This window comes from Heloderma suspectum, chromosome 16 (genome assembly GCF_057233095.1).
Source record: "Heloderma suspectum isolate Gila_16-S chromosome 16, 16-S_ref, whole genome shotgun sequence".
NCBI classification, from domain to species: Eukaryota; Metazoa; Chordata; class Lepidosauria; order Squamata; family Helodermatidae; genus Heloderma; species Heloderma suspectum.
The window spans coordinates 13,175,558-13,200,832 of NC_139473.1; the positions used below are offsets into that span (position 1 = coordinate 13,175,558).

At 47.1% G+C, this 25,275-nt stretch overlaps 1 protein-coding gene across 2 annotated transcripts in view; it reads right to left on the minus strand.

Annotated features, from left to right (window-relative positions):
• Window positions 1–25,275, minus strand: part of AUTS2 (activator of transcription and developmental regulator AUTS2) — a 1,269,596-nt gene that overhangs the window by 10,130 nt on the left and 1,234,191 nt on the right. For both annotated transcript variants that reach the window (XM_084822994.1, XM_084822993.1), the window contains exons 12-17: window positions 19,443–19,514; window positions 10,632–10,661; window positions 8,825–8,896; window positions 6,836–6,977; window positions 4,527–4,604; window positions 540–623 (exon numbers count right to left, since the gene is read on the minus strand). In XM_084822994.1, the coding sequence (XP_084679120.1) occupies window positions 540–623; window positions 4,527–4,604; window positions 6,836–6,977; window positions 8,825–8,896; window positions 10,632–10,661; window positions 19,443–19,514 (478 nt within the window). The remainder of the gene's footprint in view (window positions 1–539; window positions 624–4,526; window positions 4,605–6,835; window positions 6,978–8,824; window positions 8,897–10,631; window positions 10,662–19,442; window positions 19,515–25,275) is intronic.

A 25,275-nucleotide genomic window follows, 5' to 3' on the forward strand; every position in this document is an offset into this window, starting at 1 on the left:
CTGCTCCCTTGGCTGTACCATTTAGTACAGCTCACTTTATGCAGTTGGGAGCCATGGGTTTTACCACCTTTGCTGTCACCATCATTATGTAGGGCAACCTGTTGCCTTCTAGATGGGTTGGGAAACAAGGCATCTGGAGGGCAGTGAGTGGGGCAAGGCAGATGGGGGGGGATTCATGGCAAGAGCCCCCCGCCAGCTTATGTGGCAAGTTCTTCTAAACAAAATGACAATCAGCCTCATATAGAGCTTCAGTAATTTGTTTCCATACTAAGCAATATTACACTCAGCCTCACCACTTTCAGAGAGCATGGCCTCGATATGACTGAATGCGCCTTCATTCAAAAACAAACAAACAAATAATAAATCCCTGCACATGGAAGACTAGCATATTGGGGGCGGGGGGGGGGACTGCATGTTGGTTTCCTGCCTCTGTTAGAACCAGGACACGGAAGAGGATTTGGGTTTTCATGCAAATTTGCCCTGTTCAAGCATCCTTGATGATAATCTGAACGAAAAGAGCTGGTGGAGAATTTACTCACTAACGGCAGGGTTCCCGAGTCCCCCGAAGGCATTGCCGCTCACGGCTGCAAGACTGGTGAACGTCGTGGGCCGATTAAAAGTCTCTGAAACCAAACGGAAAGACGCTAATGGGAAGGGAGTTACCTACGATGGAATGTAGTTGCTATGTGTGTGTGTGTGTGTGTTGCAAAGATACACGGAGCTGGATACTGGGATCCAGCATTCTTTCCATGATCACCCTCAGACAACTTGGGTGGATGATCTCTTCAGGTGACGATTGTTCCAGGAACTGATGCTCTAACTTCAGACCAGTGTCCTGTCTCCGTAGCCACCAAAATAAGAGCTATGTAGATTCTCCCCAGTTGTACCCTATTACTCTCATTTCTGCTGTCCCTTGGGTTCCACTCTGCTTGTCTTTTAGTAAGGATGCCAGACTTCAGAATATCAATAATGGATACCGCTCATGATACCATCACAAAGGAAGCAAAATCACAACAGATTTCCCTAAAGAAAAAATATATTTTAAACCCTTCCCCCCCGCTTCTTTTTGCTATTGCACATTCATACAACAGCAGAAAGGAGAAAAAAACAAGCCACACAATTAAATTCTAGGGGGTCAATAAATAAAGAAAAAGAAAGAGGGGTATTAGCCTGCCAAAATGGAAGCTAGAGCTCTCACTGGTAGAAATGACTCATTCCAGGGGTCAGTCATTTTAAACCAGACAAAAGCACTTGCATTGACAAAACCCAAGGTTTTGTTAAATCTTTCTTCCTCCATGATCACAGTTATAGTTCTGCAGACTGGTTTAAAAGAAATAGTTAAAGGCATCAGGGACCCCCCCCCCCAATCCTATAAATTTATTTCACATTCTAGAAATACGAATTGGGGAAAAAACTAGATTGTGACATAAGTCAGATTTGCTTCAGAAGACACATCTGATAAAGAGGCAGAACCTCAAAATCTGGCCAGGTATCTTGCAAGGCCTGATTCCATTAGCAATCCTAGTCATTAAGACATTGTTCACCTTACATTATTGCACAATGGCTTCCAGTCCTTTTTGGAGCACAATTCAAAATGCTGTTGCTTGATGTTTAAAGCCTTAATGCTTAATTCCCCAACCTGGTGTCCTCCAAATGTTTTGGACTACAACTCCCAGCATTCCTGGAGACCGGCCATACTCAAATTGAAGTCCAAAACATCTGAAGTGCACCAGGCTGGGATTGACTGCTTTAGGGAGAAATCCTATGTCCCCCAGATAGCATCTGGGGGGACGTAGGATTCTTCGGTTTCTGGTGTCCGAGGTTGGAAACAGGGCTCTGACTTTGGAGCCCACAAACCGCACTCCCTGTCCCCACACTGTCCCCACCAGTGTGGTTCTGGCAACATCTCTGCACTTGGGAACAGAACATGGAGATGGGAAAAGGGAGCAGTGGGGGGAGGAGACCGGGGCATCAGCCATACAACATCCCCGTTGGTTGCCCCAGCCTCCTTCCCTCCCCCTCCGAAGCACCATTGCAACATGGGCAAAATCGCCCATCTAGCAAAAATGCAGGGGTGGTGGTGAGAGGAGGCAAAGATCGCATTGGATACTCGGCAGCATCTGGTTTGGGGCCTGGGTACCTAAAAGGAGGCCTGCTCCCTAATCAGTATGTGTGTGTACCAAAAAGCACCTGCAGAAACTGAGGCAGCCCTGGTAACCCGATCCTCTGAGGTGAGACAGTTGGCATCTCATTTGTGCAACTCTCCCCCAGGGAGACTCATCTGGCACCTGCTTAAGACTGCAATTCTAATAATGCTTACTAGGGAGTAAGGGCCATTGAGCTCAATGGGACTCGCTTCTGAATAAATGTGCATAGGATTGCACTTCTAATGGCTTTTCAGCACCAGATGATCCCCCCCACCCCCCTCAGGCTTTTATAATCTGGAAGATGTTATATCATGGACTTTTCCGGTTGTTTTTATGTCGCTATCTTTGCTGCTGCTGTTGCTGTTGTTGTATTCTAATTTTCAAAATCTATTGCAAATCCTCCTGATAACTGTTTACAGAAGGACAGTACCAAAAAACTAATCATGAAATAAAATAGCACTCCTGATGATCTGAATGATACTACATCCCCACCCACCCCAACCCCTGCCATGAAGTTGTATTTGAAGGGCTGTCACACAAAAGATGAGAATACTTGTGTCCTGTTGCTCCAGAGAATAGCTCCACAATGCATGGGTGGAAATTGCAGGGAAGCAGATTTCAGCTTATCTTTAGGATAAACTTTCGAATGGTAAGAGTTGTTCAATGGTAGAACAAACTGCCTCAGGGTGCTCTCTTTCACAAAAGGTTTTTTTTAAAAAACAGAAGATGGACAGCCATCTGTAAAAGACGCTGTAGTGAAAGATTCCTGCATGGAGCAAGGAGCTGGATGACCTTCAAGAACCCTTCCAACTAGGGGTGTAGGAAAAATCACCAGAACCAAATGAGTATGGCTTTTTGCAAATCTGACCCACAGATTCTGCAGTGGCCCAGCTTTTCCTCTGTTGGGTGGATTCTGTGGACTTGCAAATGGACAACTCTCCTGAATTTTGCACAAATGTCACCATAGAAAAATATGTCTCCCCCCCCCCACCAACCCAGGCCAAAATGCGTATTTCCCCCACGGACTAAAGTGTGAAAATGTGCATTTGGGGGGAAGTTGCGTAATTTCACATGGGCAGATTTGCACAACTGTGCATTTGCGCAATGCACATTTCTGCAAATTCAGAAACAAAAAAAAACAAATTCTGTGGATGGGCAGATGACTTAACGAAAGGCACCTGACAATCCATGAAACACAGACTGAGTGGATTTTTCACAGTCCGTACATTCCTACTTCTAACTTCAAAATTATCAAGTGATTCTACACAGTTAATTATTCCCACAAGATGTGGCAGTGATCTTCTGAGTTTAGGTAACTGAGCAAAAATCAGGGGAAAAGTCATCATCAAGGGCAGGTGATACACTGCTCTTTTGAATGTGGAAAAGGTCACAGGAGGAGAATTCCCCATGCAATTTAATCCTAGTGAAATAACATTTACCACTTACCACTGCTGTATTCCTCATTGTATTTTTAGCAATACAGTCCTAAGCGTGCCGACTCAGAAGTCTTGTTGAGCTCAACAAGACTTACTCCTGAGTATGGCTGTTTAGGATTGCAGCCTGAAGCATGATCATGAGTAAGCATATAGTAATAATCATACCATGGTGTTGTTTGATGAGGAGACCAATTTATATGAGCCCTTCACTATGACTAAAACAATTAAAAAAAAAGATGGATGGTCATTTTAAAGCTGTCTTTAGGCATAATAAGAATGGCCAGTTGAAGAGTTCACACAGATTCATGGCTTTGGAATTTAAAAAAAATGGAGTCTTTCATGACTGGCATACTGCTCCACACTGGGCCGGCCCTACCGTTAGGCAGGGTGAGGCAGTCACGTCAGGTGGCAGAGACTTGGAGGCAGCAGCAAGGTGTTCAAGGAGAAAACCATGTTCCTTGCAGACAGCCTACTCTACGCTCCCTAAGTTAGCCTGCTGCCTTCAAGTTCAGTGGAGAACATTGTCCCATCATTACTGTTGAAGACAGATTCATCTTCCAGTCCTTTTGTACATGGGATGGGAGCGGACGCCATCTTGTCATTTGCCTCAGGCAGCAAAATGTCTTGGGCCGGCCCTGGCTCCACCCTTACAATTACGATAAAACATTTCCTCTTCTCCCCCGTTCAGATCAAGACCAGTTGGCCCAGGCCAATCATGTATTAATTATTGCTTATTATTACATTGATATCCCACCTTTCTTCCATGATGGAACTCAAAATGGTGTACACAGGGGTTCCCAGGCAGGCTCCCATCCAGGCACTGAACAGACCCGGACCTACTTAGCTTCAGCAAGGCCTGAATCATGTGGAACGCTCCCGCGTCTGATGGGCTCATCACCACTTTGGCTTGGCAGCAGATTACAGGTTGGCAACTGCTACTTACCTAAATGGGCAGCTGGGTTCAGAAAGTTGCTGTGATGTGGGGGAGGACCAAAAGGGGGGCCAGCAGGGTGGGCAGCACCTACCAGAACAAATTCAAAAGCAAATAAAACACACACACATCCCAATACCACCTGAGCAGGGAATGCAGAGAACATGCACTGCGTGTGTCACTTTTGTTGTTGTTGTCTTGCAACAACTTGCATGTGACCAAAGGGACCTTGTCTTCCACAACTGAGGACCTAAAAAACCAGGGCTTTCTCCTCCTCCAGTAACCCAGTAGACTATATGTACATATTTGTTTGCATTTTTAATGAAAAAAAAAAAGTTACTTGAATGCATATTATAATTTCGCTGGAATTAACACATAGGCTTGTATGGGTACACAAACAGTCTGATGAAAATGAGACCAAATTTCAAATTACAATAACCCAGATGCTTTTTCTTCTTTCTTTTTGGTCTTTCCCCCAGATTCCATCTGGATATAGCAGTAGGACGCTTCCTGGAGCCTAGAGCAGGGATGGGGATGTCTTGTATTTGGGCTGAATTTGGCCAAGCAGACGTCCCCCTCTGGCCTTCAAAGGTCACCAGTGGGTCTGCTACTCCCCACCCCACCCCCACCCTCAGCAAAGGGAGAGGGCAAGCAGTTCTGACAGAACCAAATATGACCTCAAGGGGTACTCCTTAAGGTGGTGGCTTACTCTGCTTCATAAGAACATACCTAAGAGGAGCCCTGCTGGATCAGACCAAGGGTCCATCTAGTCCAGCATTCTGTTCACACAGTGTGCAGCCAGCTGTCTACAGGAAACCCACAAGCGGGACATGAGTGCAACAGCACCCTCCCACCCATGTTCCCCAGCAACTGGTCACATAGGCATACTGCCTCTAATACTGGAGGTAGCATATAGCCATCAGGACTAGTAGCCATTGACAGCCCCCTCCTCCAAGAATTTATCTCATCCCCTTTGAAAGCCATCCAAATTGGTGGCCATCACAACAACCTGTGGTAGCGAATTCCATCGTTTAACTATGGGCTGTGTGAAGAAGTCCTGAATCTCCCACCAATCTGCTACATGGGATGACCCCAGATTCTAGTATTATGCAGGAAGGAGAAAAACATCTCCCTATCCACATTCTCCATGCCATGCATAATTTTGTTGTGCACACTAAAACACTTATAATTTCCTGTCAAATTGGGGATGGCAGGAAGTCTTCCCTGCCACCCCCCTCTCTAATTCTAGTCATATCTGAATTTAAGAACTTAAGAAGAGCCGTGCTGGATCAGCCCAAGGTCCATCCATTCCAGCAATCTGTTCACTCAGTGGCCGACCAGCTGTTCACCAGGACCCCACAAGCAGGACACAAGTGGAATAGTGCCCTCCTACCTATGTTCCCCAGCAACTGGTGTACATAGGCTCATTGACTCTGGTACTGGAGGTAGCATAGAGGCATCAGGACTAGTAGCCATTGATGGCTTTCTCCTCCAGGGATTTGTCTAACCCTCTTTTAAAGCTATCCAAATTGGTGGCCATCACCACATCTTCTGGAAGCGAATTCCATAGTTTAACTCTGTGCTGTGTGAAGAAGTGCTTCCTTTTATCTGTCTTGAATCTCCCACCAATCAGCTTCATGGGATGACCCCACCAGTTGCTGGGCAACATGGGCGGGAGAGTGCTGTTGCACTCATGTCCTGCTTGTGGGTTTCCTGTGGGCAGCTGGTTGGCCACTGTGTGAATGGAATGCTGGACTAGCTGGACCCTTGGTCTGATCCAGCATGGCTCTTCATATATTCTTATGTACCACCTCAAGATGCTAGGAAATGTAGCCCCCTTTTTGTGTCTAAACATAAGAACATAAGAAGAGCCCTCCTGGATCAGCCAAAGGTCCATCCAGTCCAGAGTTCTGTTCACACAGCAGCCAACCAGCTGTCCACGGGAAACCCTTGGTCTGATCCAACATGGCTCTTCTTATGTTCTTAAGAAGATAAGAACATACCTTAGACAATGGTAAGGACTCATGGGAGTTCAGCCCAACAATATCCGGAGGGTCACAAATTGGCCAGCCCTGCTCTAAACCAAGAGCACGTTGTCTTCCTAGAACTATCCAAAGTCCTGAGATTCCAGCTTGATCTTACCTGCCTCCTGCCCCCAGGTATCCATCAGGCCTTGTGGACTCCCGCTCATGGTCAGGACAGGACACCCTTACACATGTTTGCACTGCCCTTCCAAAAGTGTTCTGGCAACACTGACTACCCTCCCTCCCACATGTCTTTCATTACCAAACAAATAATGGATTGGTGGTTTGCACACTCACTGGCTGCAGAGAAGAGGGTCGACGGCCGAGCTAAATCATGAGGGTGATGGATGGCTCCAAACAGATTGGGACCCGGTGGCCTACTCAGAAATTCAGGTTTGAGGCCAAAATCCAGTTTATGGGGATCTGACTGCATCTGTTTCTGGAATAGAGGTGGAGATGGCAAATAAGACCATGAATAAGACAGACATTTCTTAGGATGTCCTATGGAGACATATCGTCAGTGACTTTGCTGGTGGGATTTGTTCCATTATGGTTTCACACAGCCACAGATGAAATGCTTTGGAGACCAAGGAGCCTTCAGAGCAATGAGGTGAAAGGAGCATTAGCTTCTAAAAGATACATGTTGTCAAGAACGATGGCCTGTTTTCTACCATAAGATTAGGCCAGGCGGTCACGTCTGATGTAACCACCTGGGATTGTATGTTATCTAGAGGTGCGTCAGCCCCTTCGCTCAAGGCCAGGCGCAGTCTCTGCTAATTGGGAAGTGATACAGCTGGAGTTGGTGGGCAGTTCCAGCCTCTTGGAGGCAAGGGTGGTCCACCCAGGGGCTGAGCCATGATTAGCTGAAGGAAAATCTACCCTGGGTGGCCAAGGCTGGGCTTTAAAAGCAGCCTGAGGTAGAGGCTTGGTGTCTCCCTTCATCCCGGTGGTTCTGGACTTGCAGACAGCTGGTTGCTATCTGGGGAGATCCGTACTTAGGTATGTAAGGACAGGCCAGGTAGCTTTATTATTTTGGCTTGGGTTTGTGTAACTTGCTATTTCCATTCTTTGCATTCTTCCCTTCTATTTTTATCTTAATGAACCTTTAACCAACCTTCAGTTGGTGTGATTTCTCTGCAAAACCTCAGTGCTAATTTCAGTGCCTCTTGGCTTAGGAGGGGGGCTACTGGGTATTTTGGGGGACTGGAAGGCCGGGTTTGGCCAGTCCTCTTTTTGGAAGGAGAGCCGGGATCAGGTCCTGAGTGGTCCTACCTTACAGGGAGCTTGGAGCTGGTCCTGGCGGGATCCTCCACATGTGTGCTTTTTTTGCCATGAGGATATTTATTTTTATTTATTTATTTACAATGTTTATATACCGTTCCACATCAAAGATTTTGGAGCGGTGAACAACAAGATAAAAGAATAAAACCCCATCATTAAAACAAGTAAAACATTTTAAAAGAACAGATTCTGAACTTCATAAATGGTGGCTGGTCACTCAGGGAAGGCCTCTCGAAATAACAATGTCTCCGGGAGGCACCAAAAGCAACACAACATTGGCGCCCGCCTGACCTCCAAAGGCAGGGAGTTCCACAGGAAGGGGGCCACCACGCTGAAGCCTCTCTTCTTGGTGGACTCCAGCCGGGCCATAGGTCCATGTGGAACCACTAGGGGCAAGCAAGGATATCATTGGCAAGTTCTGATTGTTTTCCTTCTGAACAAGCACTGTTATTCTATGTTGGGAAAGTTGCAGATGAACACTAATTAATGCTTGCTGCTGTCGTGCTACCTCACTGCTAACATGTATGGTATAAAACCCATTATACCCCTTGGCTCTGGGTTCAGAGAAGCTATTTGATCCAACCCTTGGGTACGCCTGTGTGCTGTAAGTACTCAATAAAGGCTCCTTGTAAGCAAACCTGGGTCTGGCTTATCATTATCTCAGCACCTCCAAACCTTCGCTTTACAAATAGCCCACAGCCAGGGCATACAGCCACCTGTAACTTATTCATATGGAGTGGAAGTCAAGAAATCAACATCCATGGCTCAGGAACACACAGGAAGCTGCCTTAGACAAGGTCAGAGCATTCCACACTCTGACTGGAAGTTGTTCTCTGATATCTCAGGCAGAGAAGAGTCTTCCCCACCACCTGATCCTTCTAACTGGAGATGCCAGGGATCGGATCCATGCAAAGCATGTGTTCTGGCCCCCAGCTATAGTCCCTCCCTGTAAACATGTTGGTCTGTATCCTTTTAAGAGGGTGCCTTCTGCCCAAAGGGACTCACCTTGACTTTCTGCTGATGATGGTATATCTGCCAAGCGATATGAACATGCATAGCACACCATTTTCCTGGTTTCTACAAAAGAAGCAAACACAAGAAGTGATGGAAATGATGCCACATAGCCATAAGAACAGTAATACCGGAGCCTGAACCTGTCCTGATTTGAACATTGTTGTAAAAAACCTATAAAACCAAATCCTGCGAGGAATGGTTGAAAGAGGTGGGTATGTTTAGCCTGCAGAGAAGAAGAATAAAGGCAGCACATCTCTGTTAGAAGGGCTCTCATGCAGAAGATGGAGCAGATGTGTTCTCTGTTGCTCCAGAGAGCAGAACTTGAACCAATGGGTGGGAATGGCAGGGAAGCTGATTTTGGCTAAGCAGAGGGTGGACAGCCTTCTGCCAAGGATACTGCAGTTGCAAGATTCCTGCATTGAGCAAGGGGTTGGACTAGATGACCTCCGAAGTGACTTCCATCTCTAAAATTCTAAAATGCTATAGGACAAATGGCTATCTGTACCCAATTGTGCCAAAGTCCCAATGAGATGGTTTCACCATATCAGTGTGGCATGGTGAAAATGCTGCTAGAATGTGCCAGCATATGATAACAGCTAATCTCTCTGTACCCAGCGTGGATACTCCTTGTCACGTCACACATTTTTAAAATAGCCACGTGTCCTAGGTGATATTGCTGGTTTGTGGAGGGAGTCAGTCTCCAAGCTGGATTTGTTTGCTTGTTCTCTGTATAGTTCTTCTCAAGGTACACTATATATATAGATGCAGATATAGATAACCAACTTCCAGTGGTTATGACCCCGAAGGTAAATAAGCGTGTATCCTCATGTCCACACTCCAGTGCTGAAGGAGTTGCACTGGCTACCAGTTGTTTTCCGGGGCAAATTCAAAGTGTTGACTTTGACCTTTAAAACCCTATATGGTTCCGGCCCATCCTCTCTCAAGGAGCGCCTCCAGCAACACCAGACAGGCCGCTCAACAAGATCAACCTCGGATGGCCTTCTCTCTGTCCCATCAGCCAGGACAGCTAGGCTGGTGAGGACGAGGGAGAGGGCCTTCTCTGTGGTGGCCCCCACTCTGTGGAACTCCCTCTCTAGAGAACTCCACCATGCCCTTTCTTTAATGAGCTTCCGCCATGCATTGAAAACGTGGTTGTTCAGGCAGGCATCTGGGGTGGGTTAGGGTATTTTTAGAACATGATGTTTTAATGCTTAATTTTACTGTTTTTGATTGTTGCATTGTTGTACATCACCTAGAGTGGCTGAGTGACCAGCCAGATGAGTGATTAAGAAATAAGTAAATAAAAATAAATATGTCCTTCACCCATTCACTAAAAATCAACAGAAGAAGACTAAGTGGGCAGAATTGCTGGCCAATGTTTTCAGTTCCTTCACTCCCTTCGTATCTCCTTCCCCACTTCATTTTTTTGCACAATCACGGACAAAGCAGCACACACACACACACACACACCACAACACAATCATGCACACTTTTGCATCAAGATGCCTTTTGCACTGTTTCATCAATGTGCACTTTGGGTAATCTGGATCAGCACGGTGAGACACAAATGAACTCAAAGCTGTGGCGCATGGCACACGTGCAAACGGTCTGTGCAAAGTTGGGAAGACAAAAAAGAAGAAGCAAGAACAGAAGATTCCTAATCCGTTCCTCTCCGCAAATAAAATCAGATAGCCCAGAGAGAAATTTGGATGGGGAAATGTTGTAAGCCAGCCATCCTTACAAGTAACTCACTGGGTAAGGTAGACAGAGGTCAAATAAGACATAGCACCATTCTTACCCTCAGCATGGGCCTGAAAGGATCTGTCAACTGCAGAGAGAGAGAGAGAGAGAATGAAAACTCTTGTTATTTAAACAATTGCTCATCTAATTACCAGATCTGCATTGCTTTGTTAGGAGTGGGGAAGTTAAAAAGGGTTAGCATTTGCTTATTTCATACGCAGCTCTTTTTCAGAGCCTAAATAAGCAACCCCCTTCAACTTGATTGTGAGAGGAGAGAAGTGGGGCCATTCCATCACCCCTCCTGAGAAACCAGCTGCCTTTAGCTGTCCCCAACTATCATCTGGCTGGCAGCCATTCCATCAGGATACCCAAACTGTTTCTGTCCCAGCTGGTCATGATGATAACCACTTTAAGAACTCATGCCTGAAGTCACTTCCCCCCTCCCTTCCTCCTCAGCCCCTTTCCTTATGTGCCACACTATAGATAAATAAATGCATCTACTTGCTCTTCTTTTCCTTTCAATGTTGGCAGTCCACAAAACCCGCCCCATAAGAAACCTTCTGTCCCGGAGCTGTGTTGTTAATTATTTCATTCAATGGTGTAAAAAGGGTAAAGCGCTCGGTTTAAAAGAAGTGGTCTCTCTTTTTTTGTAACTGGCTAGCAAGAGCTCAGAAAGGTGTGGGTCAGGAGGAGGGCAGAATTTTGGAAGTGGCAGGATTATCTATGCACAACTGCTGGTTGGCCATGGTGTGAACAGAATGCTGGACTAGATGGACCCTTGGTCTGATCCAGAAGGACAGCAGTGACTGACTACACACTTCCCTCCTTTTAAACAAGCTCCATGCGACTCCATTATCAGATTTTGAGAAGATGATACAGACTGGGAGGGACTGATGGATCTGCAAAGCATCAGCTTACATTAAAAAGACAGATTTTGACACTGGAACAAATGAGGATAAAGAATATTCACACAAAAATACTGATTGATTCCCCACTTCCGCCAGCCAGATGAATCTACTGTCTATTGTGGGGGTGGGGTGGGGTGTGGAGTTCTTTCACTTCGGTTAGAAACCAGCTATGTCGTTGTTGTTCAGTCACTGAGTCATGTCCGACTCTTCATGAGCCCATGGACCATAGCACGCCAGGCCTTCCTGTCCTCCGCTCTCTCCCGGAGTGTGCTCAAGTTCATATTCATTGCATCGGTGATGCTATCTAGTCATCTCATCCTCTGCCACCGCCTTCTCCTTTTGCCTTCAATCTTTCCCAGCATCAGGGTCTTTTCCAGGGAGTTTTCTCTTCGCATTAGGTGGCCAAAATATTTGAGCTTCAGCTTCAGGATCTGTCCTTCCAATGAGCGGTCAGGGTTGATTTCCTTTAGGATTGACTGATTTGACCTCCTTGCCGTCCAGGGGACTCGTAAGAGTCTTCTCCAGCACCACAGTTCGAAAGCATCAATTCTTCGGTGCTCAGCCTTCCTTATAGTCCAGCTCTCACAGCCATATGTTACTACTGGGAAAACCATAGCTTTGATTAGATGGACCTTTGTCAGCAAGGTGATGTCTCTGTTTCTTACTTTGTTGTCTAGGTGTGCCATAGCTTTCCTCCCAAGGAACAAGCATCTTTTAATTTCATGGCTACAGTCACCATCTGCAGTGATCTTGGAGACCAAGAAAATAAAATCTGTCACTGCTTCCATTTCTTCCCCTTCTATATGACAGGAAGTGATGGGGCCAGATGCCATGATCTTAGTTTTTTTTAATGTTGAGTTTCAGACCAGCTTTTGCACTCTCCACTTTCACCCTCAACAAAAGGCTCTTTAGATCCTCTTCGCTTTCTGCCATTAGGGTGGTATCATCTGTGTATCTGAGGTTGTTGATAATTCTCCCGGCAATCTTAATTCTGACCTGTGATTCATCCAACCCAGTGTTTCTCATGATGTACTCTGCGTATAAATTAAATAAGCAGGGTGACAATATACAGCCTTGCCGTATTCCTTTCCCAATTTTGAACCAATTGGTTGTTCCATGTTCGGTTCTTACTGTTGCAATCAAATTATTGTTTTCATGATGGCCGATCTAGAAATTGAATTGAAGCTGTATTTGGCCTTTGTAGGTGATTTCATTGCACTGGTGTTAGAATTTTAAGAGAATATTATACTGAATTCTGTCTCATCTATGACATCTCAAGAAAGTAACTGCTTGGAGAGATCTGAACGGAAGCTAGGAGATTTGACAGTACTAATACAATTAAATTATACTTTCTGACTGTAATACATTTGATACAATTTGGAGTGCCCAGATCTACTGCCCAGGCCAGAAACATACAAAGGAATTAAGTGTCAGAGATGAGTCCAAGCGCCTTGAGATTTCTGACAGCTCTGACTCTGAATCAGAGTGGAAAAGTTAGATCAGAGCCAAGATGATGGGGGAGTTTCCTCCAAAAACCATGACAAACAGATGGGCCTGGCAGAGTTGCTTCCCCTTCCCTCCACCATCAGAACTCAAGTTTTCAAGAAGGGGGAGGAAGAGGGGCATGACTTGAGAGACACTACAGAGCATCTCAAAGCAAAGTGGGAAAAGTTAGGGGCAGGGCTCAGATGATCCACCAGGATAGCCACTTTTGGAAGCCATCGTAGGAGGGAACCACCTAAAGGAGGGGCATCAAGTCTGGCCCTGAGAGTTTCATGCCCAAACTGTTGGCAACTCAATTAGGGATCACAGATTAGTGGTTTAGGGGCCAGTCTGAGAATGTTCCTAGAATCTGCATTTGTAATGAGGTCAGTTCCTAGCAAAATGAATTAGTGACAGCCTGAAGCTTGTCTCGGTGCAGTGTTGATTGTGAAGGGGGAAGGACAATCCACATCTGACATTAAGGGAGGTTCAAGTGCTTGTTGGTCCATTTTTCTAGGCTAGCCTTCCCCAACTTGGTGTTCTCCAGGTGTTGGGGACTTGAAGTCCCAGCAGCCCCAGCCAGCATGGCTATGGCAATAAGCTTATGCACACCAGATGCTGGGGAACATGGCAGGAGGGCGGTGTTGCACTCGTATCCTGCTAGTCCTGATTGACAGCTGGTCGGCCACTGTGTGAATGGAATGCTGAACTAGATGGATCCTTGGTCTGATCAGCAGGGCTCTTCTGATGTTCTTAAGTCAGAAATCCTGGGAGTTGTAGTCCAAAACATATGGAAGCATCAGGTTGGGGAAAGCTGTTCTAGGCCTTCCCCCAACCTGTAAATTACTACAAAGGTGCACCTTCTCACATGTCCATCCACCATGTCATCAGAACCTCTGCACAGTGAGCCATCCCAGTTCTGTGGGGCAACTCTGTCCCTGGTTGCAAACATCATCACTCAACGCACAGACACTGAGAGGGGTGGCATGGCATGCAGACGTCAGGGATGTCAAGAGGAATGGGATAACACCTTCATATCTTAGTCCTATATGTTAAGGAACAGGTGGCATAATCCAATATAGGCAAGCCGGTGGTCAGGTTCCAAAAGGCAGCTGTACAGAGCACTACTCACCTTCTGAAACCTGACATGAGAAGAGCCCTGTTGCATCAGACCAAAGGTCCATCTAGTCCAGCATTCTGTTCACACAGGGCCCAACCAGCTGCCCATGGAAAACCCACATGCAGGACATGAATGCAACAGCACCCTACTACCCATGTTCCCCAGCAACTGGTGTACATAGGCATACTGCCTCTGATCACTGGCTTGCCTGTACTGGATTATGTCGCCTGCCTCTGGTGGAGTTAAGGTTGCTGCAGACAAGATTTATTATTTGATTCATAGCCTGCTCTATGCCAAGGAATGGCTTATATCAGTTTATTTTAAATGTTAGTTACATTTGGCTCCCTTGATTGTATTGGATTACAACTAGGGATGGCAGAGAATTCCGCCATGGATCTTGGGGAGGCCGAGTGCCAGTGCATTCGGCCCCCCGAAATCTGTGGCGGAATGGCCTGCCACCCCCCTGCCACCCCGCGGATCCCCTCGGGACAAGACTTACCTGGGGTGGATCTTCCGGGCAGCGGCGGCTCCAGCAGCGGCTTCGGCGGCCGGTCTTCCGACCAGTTGCCACCGCCATTTCCAGGTTTGTTTGTTTGTTTTTACACCCAAGTGATAGGCTACGTACGTTTTTACGTAGCCTAAAATGTCTGGGTAAAAAAAAAAAAAAAAGGCGTACGCAAATGGCGGTGGCTATGGCCGCCGCCATTTGCATACGCTTTTTTTTTTACCCAGACGTTTTAGGCTACGTAAAAACTTACATAGCCTAAAATGACTGGGTAAAAAAAAAAAGACGTACGCAAATGGTGGCTACAGCCGCCGCCATTTGCGTTCCTTATGTTGGGCCGTCTTAGTCAACGTAAATAATAACATAGACTAATACGGCAAAAATAAGGGGAATGCAAATAGCGTCCACTACACTATTTGCATTCCCCTTATTTTCACCGTCTTAGTCTACATAAATATTTACGTAGATTAAGATGCCAAAAATAAGGAATGCAAATGGCGGTGGCCGTAGCCGCCGCCATTTGCGTAGGCGTTTTTTTTTTTCCCCCAGAGCCCTCCGCGGCCGGAAATCCGGCTGCAGACGGCTCTAGCCTGGCTGGGCCTGGCCGGCTGCTGAGCCGGCCAAGGAGGATTCCGGGGTGGGGGGAGGAACGGAGCGCCTCCCCCCCATCCAGAATTCTGGGGGGAGGGACGGAGCACCTCCCCCCCACCATCAGCATAATCTGTGAACAGGTAAGTGATTTTCGTACACCCCTAATTACAACACAAGTCTTTTGCTCACTTGACTGCCATTTCTGGCAACTGACCAGTGCCTGACCTGTGCCTTGCTACTCACCTGTAGCTCTTCCAACAGACAACTTGGAGGGCAACCTCATGGACCTGGAACCTAACCACTTGGTCTGACTGGAGGAGTGAGGGGTGCTGACAGATGCCACAGTGTTAGCTCCCTGTGTACAATGTGGACATGTAACGCAGATCCAAACACTGACTTGAATGGGGAAGATTCTGCTTGTGTAAGCCCTGTGGGGCACACCAAAGCTCTTGGATAAGGGTGATGGATTAGGACCTCCTAAACTTCATGGGGATGCTTCATATAGAGCTACATTTTTCAGAAGCATGGAACTCTGCCAGCTGGAGAATTCCAAGGCCTTGGTTTTATTGGTGTTGACAATAACAAGAAAGTAATAGTAGTAGAATAACAAAGGGAATAAAAAACAATTGCCTATATTAAACAGAGAGGGAGTGAGGGAGAGACATAAAACTCAAATCATACCAAGACACCCCAGAACAGAGTTTATTGATTCTGTCCCTTTGGTTTCATAAAGCAAGAAATGGGGAATGCAAGAAAGGGGAAAGCTTTTCCACAGCACAGTATACAACGGAATGGGTTCCCAAATGTATTGTTCAGCCTTATGACTGATCTCGACTTGTGCTAGACCATAGTAAAGGACCATTTGCCAGCAATGAAAATGGCCATACAGCTAAAGGTCTGCTTTGTACTGAGCCAGACCATTCATCAGCTTTTCCCATTACTGTTGACGCTGATTGGGAACAGCCCTCTCGGGTTTCAGGCACAGCAGGCTTTTGTAACTCTGCTACCTGAAACTTCCTTTACGGTGGATGGATGCTCCATGGAATAGATGCTTAATGCCCTGACGCTGACTCAGGACTCTGGCCCAAGGGAGGTCAAGGCAGCTTGGTCAAGAGGAACAGTGGTACAATCTGTGGAGGTGCTGAACTCATGCCCCAGCTCCATGCTGACATGAACATGCTGGTATTAACATTCAAAGCCCTAAACAGCTTGGGGCCAGGTTACCTGAAGGATCGCCTCCTCCTGTATGGACCTGCCTGGTCCCTAAGATCATCCTCAGGGGTCCTTCTCTGGGAGCCCCTGCCAAAGGAAGTGAAGTGGGTGGCTACTAGGAAGAGGGTCTTTTCTGCTGTGGCATCCCGGATGTGGAATGAGCTCCCTAGAGGGATTCATCTGGCACTACACTGTACTCCTTTCAGCGCCAGGTGAAGACCTTCTTTTCCCAGCATTTTAGCATTCTAGTCTTTCAGCTCTGCTGTTTTAAATCTGTAGGTTAAATCTCTAGGTTTAAATCTTGCGGCTAGGTTTTAGTCTGGCAGTACTTTTATGCTGCAGCTTTAAACTTTCACATTTTATGTGGTGTTACGTTGTGTTTTGTGGTTTTAATTGTGGTCAACCACCCGGAGAGCTTCGGCTACTGGGCGGTATAGAAATGAAATGAAATGAAGAAAGAAACTGAAGCACATCCTCACGCGCTCCCTTTGCCCAGGGTGAGACTCCTGGAGACAGAACTCCATAAGACAGATTCTTCTGAGGACTGCCCACCCCACCTCAGGGGCTTCATCCTCTCCAGTACCTGCTGGCCAGCTCTGGCAATCCACAAGGTGGCAACCAACTGAAAAGCAACAGAGTTCCAGGCTGCAGGCCAGCAGACCGACCCTTTAAGTCTCTAGGAAAGGGGACAAAGTCAAAGAGGGCTAGTCTGGCCGTAGAGCAGGTATGGGGCATCCCTGATGCTCCAGGTATAGCTGGACTCCAGCTCCAAAAGAGCCTTCAGTGTGGTGTTCAAAGAGACTGTCTGCATTTGCACATCACAAGGAGCCAAAATTCTAACATGTTCTGTCTTATTGTGAATGAGCAAGTGAGCTGCTGCGTGTTTCTGATGGCTGCTGCTGCAGGACCAGCTAAACAACTTGGGACCAGGATCCCTGAGAGAGCGCCTTCTTCTTTACCAACTTGCCTGGTCACCGAGGTCATTGGAGGGCTTGCTCCTGGTGGTTCCACGTGGACCCATGGCCCAGCTGGAGTCCACCAGGAAAAGAGCCTTCAGTGTGGTGGCCCCCTTCCTGTGGAACTCCCTGCCTTCGGAGGTCAGGCAGGTACCGACGTAGTGTTCCTTCCGGTACCTCCGGAAGACATTGTTATTCCGAGAGGCCTTCCTTGAGTGACCAGCTGTGGGTTATTAAATTTCACCTTATTGGAATTTTGTCTTTTTTAAAAAAATGTTTTAACTTGGTGTTCTGTTCTTTTCCCGTTGTTGCTCACCACTCCGAAGTCTTCTGAGGTGGAGCGGTATATAAATATTGCAAAAGAAAAAAAGAAAAAAAAGAAATAAACTCTCATCAGCCCCAAATGGCATGGCCAATGGTCTGGGAAGATGGGAGCTGTAGTGCGTCAACTTCTGGAGAGCAACAGGTTGACCACTCCTGCCCTGAAGGGGATGGAAGGCTGTTGTTACACTCCAGAATTTGTTGGGACAAGTTGTCTGCTTGGAGCAGAGGTGCAGAACGTCAGGCCTGGGGGGCCTAGCATGGCCCTCTGGGGATCCCCAGAAGGCCCTTCCCCTTTCCCTGAAAGAGGCTTCCATTGTTCTGCGTTATTCAGGATATTTCATAATGCATTTTTGTGTTGTTTTTGAGCTTACCTAATGACAGCCAGCCACCCAGGCTGCCTGCACATCCTGATCTGAAAAGGCCCTAAGGGAGGAATTACCTCATGGAACCTTAAACTGGGCTTTAATTGAAGTGTGGGAAGCTGAGGAGGCTACAGGCTGCCAGACAGATGATTGTACAATGAAAAACTTCAGATGTTTGTAATGTTCATGTTCTTATTAGAGCTGTGCGCAACTGGCCTCTCGAAATTCTCCACCTCACTTGTGAGCAGAGAAATTTGGGAGACCATTTCTCTGAATTTCTCCAGGGGGAGGAGAAATTCTCAACCGCTTCTCCCAGGTAGGGCTCCCCATTGGCAGGGCTTGTAGCACAACTTCTTTCTTTTTTGGTTGCGGTTTTGGGTTTTCCGTGCTGCGACAGCATGAACTGTATTGGTAGGGTGGCCCCCACTTTGCATCCACCACAATGCAGGTGGGGGCAGTCCTGTGTCTAGATCCAGGGATGAGGCGGAGTTAGCGCTCTGCCAAAACCTGTCCTCCCATTTCCCAGAAGTCCCCCCCCCCAATGAAAGAGTCTTCCATTGTTCTGCCTTATTCAGAATGTTTTGTCATTTATTTTTGTGGTGCTTTTGAGCTTACCTCATCACAGCCAGCCTCCCAGGCTGCCTGCACATCCTGATCTGAAAAAGCCCCATGGGAGGAATTACTTCATGGTGCCTTAAACTGGCCTTTAATTGGGAGGAGGCTACAGGCTGCCGGAGAGAGGATTGTACCATGAAAAGCAGGACACTTTGCTCACTCCTCGGCCACCTCCTAAGTAAGGTAAGCCCCAGAAACCCAAACCCAGCCCAGGAGAATTTCTCCAAAATGTCTTCACGACTGAATTTCTTTTCAAAGCAATTTCTCTTCTATCAAACTGAATGAGAGCGGCTGAAAAAAAAACGTGGGAGACATTTTCGGCACAGCACTAGTTGAAATGCCTCCCTCAAGGCTTAGTCTGGCAGGAATAGCTCGAAGCTACCACATGCTGGTGTTTTTGTCCCCACGCCTTTTGCCCATCCATCGCCCACATGCAGCCCTCAAGAGTTTATCCAAAATGGAATTTGGCCTCTGGGCTGAATTTTTGAGGCTTTATACCCCCAGCCTAGTCCTGGAACCCGAGTCTTGGAACCACATACTGATGCCACGCTTGCCACTCTCAGGCATCTGTTGTGCTTTGTGGACTCCAGCTCATAGCTGGGACACAACGCTTAATGATACTGCAGGATGGACCATGGGCCTGTTGGGTCCAAACTTCCAGACTTCCCCAGTTGAAGGTCAAAGAGCACAAACATTCCACATGGATTCATTCAAGGCTGAATGTTTGAAACCCATTAGAATGGGTGGAAGGAACAGCATTTGGTTTCAAGGAGCGATAATATTTGAGCACTTACCCTGGGATCTTTCTGCAGAAGTGTATGTGAGACAGCTCCAGGCCTTGTTGCAACATCGATAGGATTAGAAGTCTACAAGTGTCAGGGACAGAGAGACAGACACATACACACATAATAGTCACATAAATGCATATGCAAAGCTAAACAAAACAATCGATTCCGCAGTAAGTGAGAATGTCTTTAAAAAGTAAAGAAATTCAAGATGGCGCCAATTGCAATGGCTTCTTTGCTACACTGTCACATACTGAAGAATGTCCTTCACAGAGACTCATCTAGCACCTACTTTCTTTTTGTTAGTTCACCAGACGGAGACCTCCCCCCACCCCAAAGGATTCTTAAGATTAGTTTCAGGCTGCAATCCTATACATGCTTATCTGGGAATCATAGAACAGTAGGGTTGGAAGTGGCCTACAAGACCATCGAGTCCAACCCCCTGCTCAATGCAGGAATCCAAGTCAAAGCATCCCCGACAGATGGCTGTCCAGCCTCATCTTGAATGCCTCCAGTGTAGGAGAGCCCACCGCCTCCCTAGGTCATTGGTTCCATTGTCGTATTGCTCGAACAGTCAGGAAGTTTTTCCTGATGTTCAGCCAGAATCTGGCTTCCTGGAACTTGAGCCCATTGTTCTGTGTCCTGCACTCTGGGATGATGGAGAAGAGATCCTGGCCTTCCTCTCTGTGACAACCTCCCAAGTGCTTGAAGAGCACTATCCTATTTCCCCTCAGTCTTCTCTTCTCAAGGCTAAAGATGCCCAGTTCTTTCTGTCTCTCTTCACAGAGCTTTGTTTCCAGTCCCCTCATCATCTTTGTTGCCCTCCTCTGAACCCCCTCCAGCTTGTCTGCATCCTTCTTATAGTGTGACGCCCAGAACTGGACACAGTACTCCAGATGAGGCCTAACCAGTGCTGAGTAAAGGGGAACTGGTACTTCATGTGATCTGGAAGCTATAATTCCATTAATGTAGCCCAAAATAGTATTTGACTTTTTTGCAGCCACATCACATTGTTGGCTCATATTCAGCTTGTGATCTACAACAATTCCAAGATCCTTCTCGCTTGTAGTATTGCTGAGCCATGTTTTCCCCATCTTGTAACTGTGCATTTGGTTTTTATTTCCTAGGTGCAGAACTTGGCATGTATCCCTATTAAATTTCATTCTGTTGTTTTCTGCCCAGCACTCCAGCCTATCAAGATCACTTTGAATTCTGTTTCTGTCTTCCTGGGTATTAGCTATCCCGCCCACTTTTGTGTCATCTGCAAATTTGATCAGCATTCCCTGCACCTCCTCCTCCAAGTCATTAATGAAAATGTTAAAGAGCACTGGGCCCAGGACTGAGCCCTGCGGTACCCCGCTCATGACCTCTCTCCAGTTTGAGAAGATCCCATTGATAAGCACTCTTTGAGTCCGATTCTGTAGCCAATTGTGGATCCACCGGATCGTTGTTTCATCTAGCCCACATCGAGCTAGTTTGCTCATCAGGATATCATGGGGCGCTTTGTCAAAAGCTTTGCTGAAGTCGAGGTATATTATGTCCACAGCATTCCCACGGTCCACAAGGGGGAATAACCCCCCATTGAACTCAATGTGACCTACTTCTGAGTAGACAAGTATAGGATTGCACTGTTAGCCTTTAAAAATCAGTTGTAGCCTGCTAAAGTTGTTTAGGAAAGGAAAGGTTCCTCCTGGGCAAGCACCGGGTCATTACTGACCCCTAGAGGGATGCCGCTTGTGCTGGCGTTTTCATGGCAGACTATAGCGGGGTAGTTTGCCATTGCCTTCCCCAGTCGTGACTACCTTTCCCCCAGCAAGCTGGGTACTCATTTTACTGACCACGGAAGAATGGAGGGCTGAGTCGCCCTGAGCCGGCTACCCGAGACCCAGCTTCCGCTGGGATCGAACTCAGGTCGTGGGGAGAGTTTCGGTTGCAATACCACTGCCTACCGCTCTGCACCACACGAGCCTCTTACCCCTCACTTTATTCTCCACTGTCTTAAGTTTCATGCTGCATCATGTTTTATTGTTATAGTTGTGAGTTTTTCAGTCTATTTTATCTTCATGTTACAAGCTGACCAGATAACTTTTTGTTATGGGGCAGCTACTAAATGGTAGTTAAGAGAGTGTGCGAGAGACAGACAGACAGACAGACAGACAGATAGGGAGAGAGAGACACTGAGAGAGAGGGTGAGAGAGAACGAGACTGAGAGAGCGGGGGAGAGAGAGAGCGAGACTGAGAGAGAGAGACTGCTCAGGTGAAAAATGGCTTTGTGCTCCATTAGCCCATGTGAAGAGCTACCAGTGTTACAGACCAAAACAATTCTCTGGGCAATGCAGGGTCAGCTCCAGGACCCATGGGGCCTTGGGCAACATGCTCTCTAGTGGGTCCCTTCTCTGCCCCTGGCCCTGGTGGTCTTACCTAGTGGTGGTGGGCAGCACAGCAGTGCTTCGAGTTATGCCACGTAGCTGGGGGTAGACACCATTTTAAATTCCCACAATGCCCCTGACCTAGTGGTTCTTGAGGGATAGTGGGGAATTAAAATGGCAGCTGGACGCAGTCACACAGGCCAAGAAAATGAATAAATAAAGGGCATCCCAAGGAAGGCATCAGCAGTGGGTCCTGCCAGGGTTCCAGGGCCTTGTCAGCTGCCCAAGGTGTTGATGCGAGCTCTGACACCATGAATAGGTTCTCTGTTGCTGGAGTTTCTCCATCTTCTGAGGTTGCCCACTGGCTCTCCTCAACAGGAAGGACTATCAAGGCTTCTTGTGTAGACTGGGGCTTTGCCTGGGCAATGAGAGAATCTTTACCAGCTCATTCTGACTCCTGGTATGGCTTCTGACTCGGACTATATCATAGCCACCCTTGACACCAACACTTGATTTTCCTTTGTGTAATCATATAGAGGTTCTGTTATTTTATTCATTTAGAAAATGGTCTTCCAAGAAAAGACCAGGATATAGGTTTTCTAAATAAAAAGGGGGTGGGGGCGAAAGGAAAACTCCAGCAAAAGGGGCTGGGAAAGGTGAGAATTTCAAATAACTTTCTCCTTGGGGGAGGAGGACAGGATTTCCATGTTCCTTTTTAAGTGTAGGCAGTGGCTGAGGCGTCTTCCTTTTAAAACAAAACAAAACACCCCCTGCACTTGCAGGAGCCCAGGACTCTTCTACAGCTCAGCAGCACTTTCTGAACTCCCAGGAGACCACATGCCTTCTCTCTCTCCAACAGGCATTCAGGAAAGGCTCCATGGCTGCAGGACCTGCTTTGCAAAGCACACCCAAGAGACTGTAGAGCTTTAGAAAAAATCTACTCTTCCTTGCAGCAACACAGAGCAAGCAAAATAAACATTTTTTCTAAAGCTCCCAAAGTCCCATTTGTTCTTTGCAAAGAAGCTTTTTGCAAAGAAGCTTCTGTAATCCAGGAGTTCTTCCTGAACACCTCTTGGAGAGGGTGAGGTCCTGTGGTCTTGTGGGAGTTCAAGAAGTGCTGCCAGGCTGGAAAAGGGGCTTGTGCTGGGGGCGTTTTTATGTAACCCCCCAAAAAAACATCGAAACATTATCCAGCCACCTCCCAAACTTAGAAATGGCATTTGAAAACCTTGCCCCGCTCCCCAAGGAGAAAATTCTCTGAAATTCTCCCCCTCCCTGTGAAAGAGGTGAAAAAACCATGCCTCTTTCTCAGGGAGGGAGAAAAAAAAAATCCCGAAAATAGGGGACAGGATTTGGCACCGCACTAATTGTAACCCACGGAACAATCTTAGGTGTACACTTTGTTTAGAAGTGTTATCATCTCTTATAGGGGGTAAACAGGCAGCCAAAGGCATCTGATGTACTGACCTAGAAGCAGATAGCTGCAAGGAAATAAAGCCATAACACCAGAGCCTTTAACTTTTAAAAGCCCGAAACAGCTTAGGGCCTGGCTATCTAAGGGGGGTACCTGGCTCATTATTAAACCTGTCCGGTTATTCAGAACTTCTGGGGAGGCCCTTCTGAGCATACTGCCGCTTGCAGAGGCCTGCTTGATGGGCTTGCATGAGAGACACCATTTTAAATTCCCACAATGCCCCTGGCCTAGTGGTTCTTCTCCTGCATCACTTCACATTGTGAAATGTACTCCCCTCAGAGCTCCAAAACAGTATCCAGAGTAAGTCATAACATGGCTTTTCAATTTTTTATTTTTTATTTTAGTAGTGCTGCTGTTTGCATTGTTTCAAAATATGGTTTATTGTTGGTTTTAATTGCTTTTACATTTAATGCTTTTACATTGTTGGTTTTAATGCTTTTACACTGTGGCGGTTTCTATTGTTTATGTTCTGCTCTATGCTGCTGTGGTGGTTTTTTTGTTTATGTTTTGTTTTTTTACAGAAAAGTGGTATAAAAACAGAAAATAAATAAATAATGCAGTAGAAGTGTCCTATCTGGGAAGGCGTTCCAGTACAATGGGGTCGCAACTGGGAAGTCCCTGCTATACTTGTACCTGAGAGATCTCACCTCAAAAGTGATCTCACCTCTATGCAGGGCCTCTCTTGAAAACTTTAAATGGCTGGATGGGTCTACTGAGGGAGAGGTCTTCTGCAGTGGTATGCTTGGCCCAGACTGCTCACAGCAGAGGCAGGGGACCTGTGGCCCTCCGGATGTTGTTAGACAATAACTCCCATCAACCCCAGCCAACTTGATCAATGGTCAGGGATCATCAGAGCTGGAGTCAACCAAAATCAGGAAGGACACAAGTCTTCTCCCCCTGACAAAGGGCTGGAAGCCTCCTGGAAAGCCATTCTTAAATTGGCAGCTGTGCTCACACCTCCCCAATAAATGAGAGTGAATCAAGGGAACACATGGCAAGGTCTTTCATGGGGGCTTTCTCCAGATGATTGGCCCACCATCCCCAAGAGAGCTTGAATCTCAATCTAGCTTACAGGATCTTGTGCCCAGCACTGGTCTAGAGAAGGAGGAGAAACCTTCCAGTAGCCTACTGTTGTCAAGGTTCCATTTATGACTTGGACCCCTGAGCAACTCCTTAACCATCTCTTGCCTCCTGAAGTGTCCCACCTTCCTTTTAACTTCCCCTTCTCAGTAACATGGGGTTTAGGCTGTAGACATGTGGGGACTGACACTCCAGACACAAGGTTTAAACACAGCCGTTTACTAGTACATTAAGGGCACAAATCTATGGCTGGTACACAGTGGCTAGATGGCCATAAGATTGATCGGTTCCCAGACAAATGCATCCCTACCCCCTACCCCACCGCCTTGTAGGCAGCGTGGATTGTCCCCACACTCCATCCCAGAGGTCAGGACATGGAATAATGGGCTCAAGTGACAGGAAGCCAGATTCCAGCTGAACATCAGGAAAAACTTCCTGACTGTTAGAGCAATACAACAATGGAACCCATTCCCTGGGGAGGTGGTGGGCTCTTGCACACTGGAGGCATTCAAGATGAGGCTGGACAGCCCTCTGTCAGGGATGCTCTGACTTGGATTCCTGCACTGAGCAGGGGGTTGGACTTGATGGCCTTGTAGGCCTGTTCCAACCCTACTATTCTAGGATTCTATGATTCCACACTTGGAAGAGTAGTGTGGAGCAGGGCAAAAGGGGGCATTCCCGGGGGTGGGGCAGGGAGTTCGGAAGTGCCAGTATGACACTTGCTATGTGTTGTCTGGCCTCCCCACCATGTGCTCCAAGGTCCCACAGTTAGACGGCCAAAATTGGCTGTCTAGCTGTGAATGCAGGGCAGCTGGAGCATAGAGGAGATGATCTCCTCCGCACTCCTCCTGCCCTGCATTGGATAGGTGGTCACCTCCGAGTTCAGAGGCGGCCATCTATCCCCGTAGGATTGCTCCCT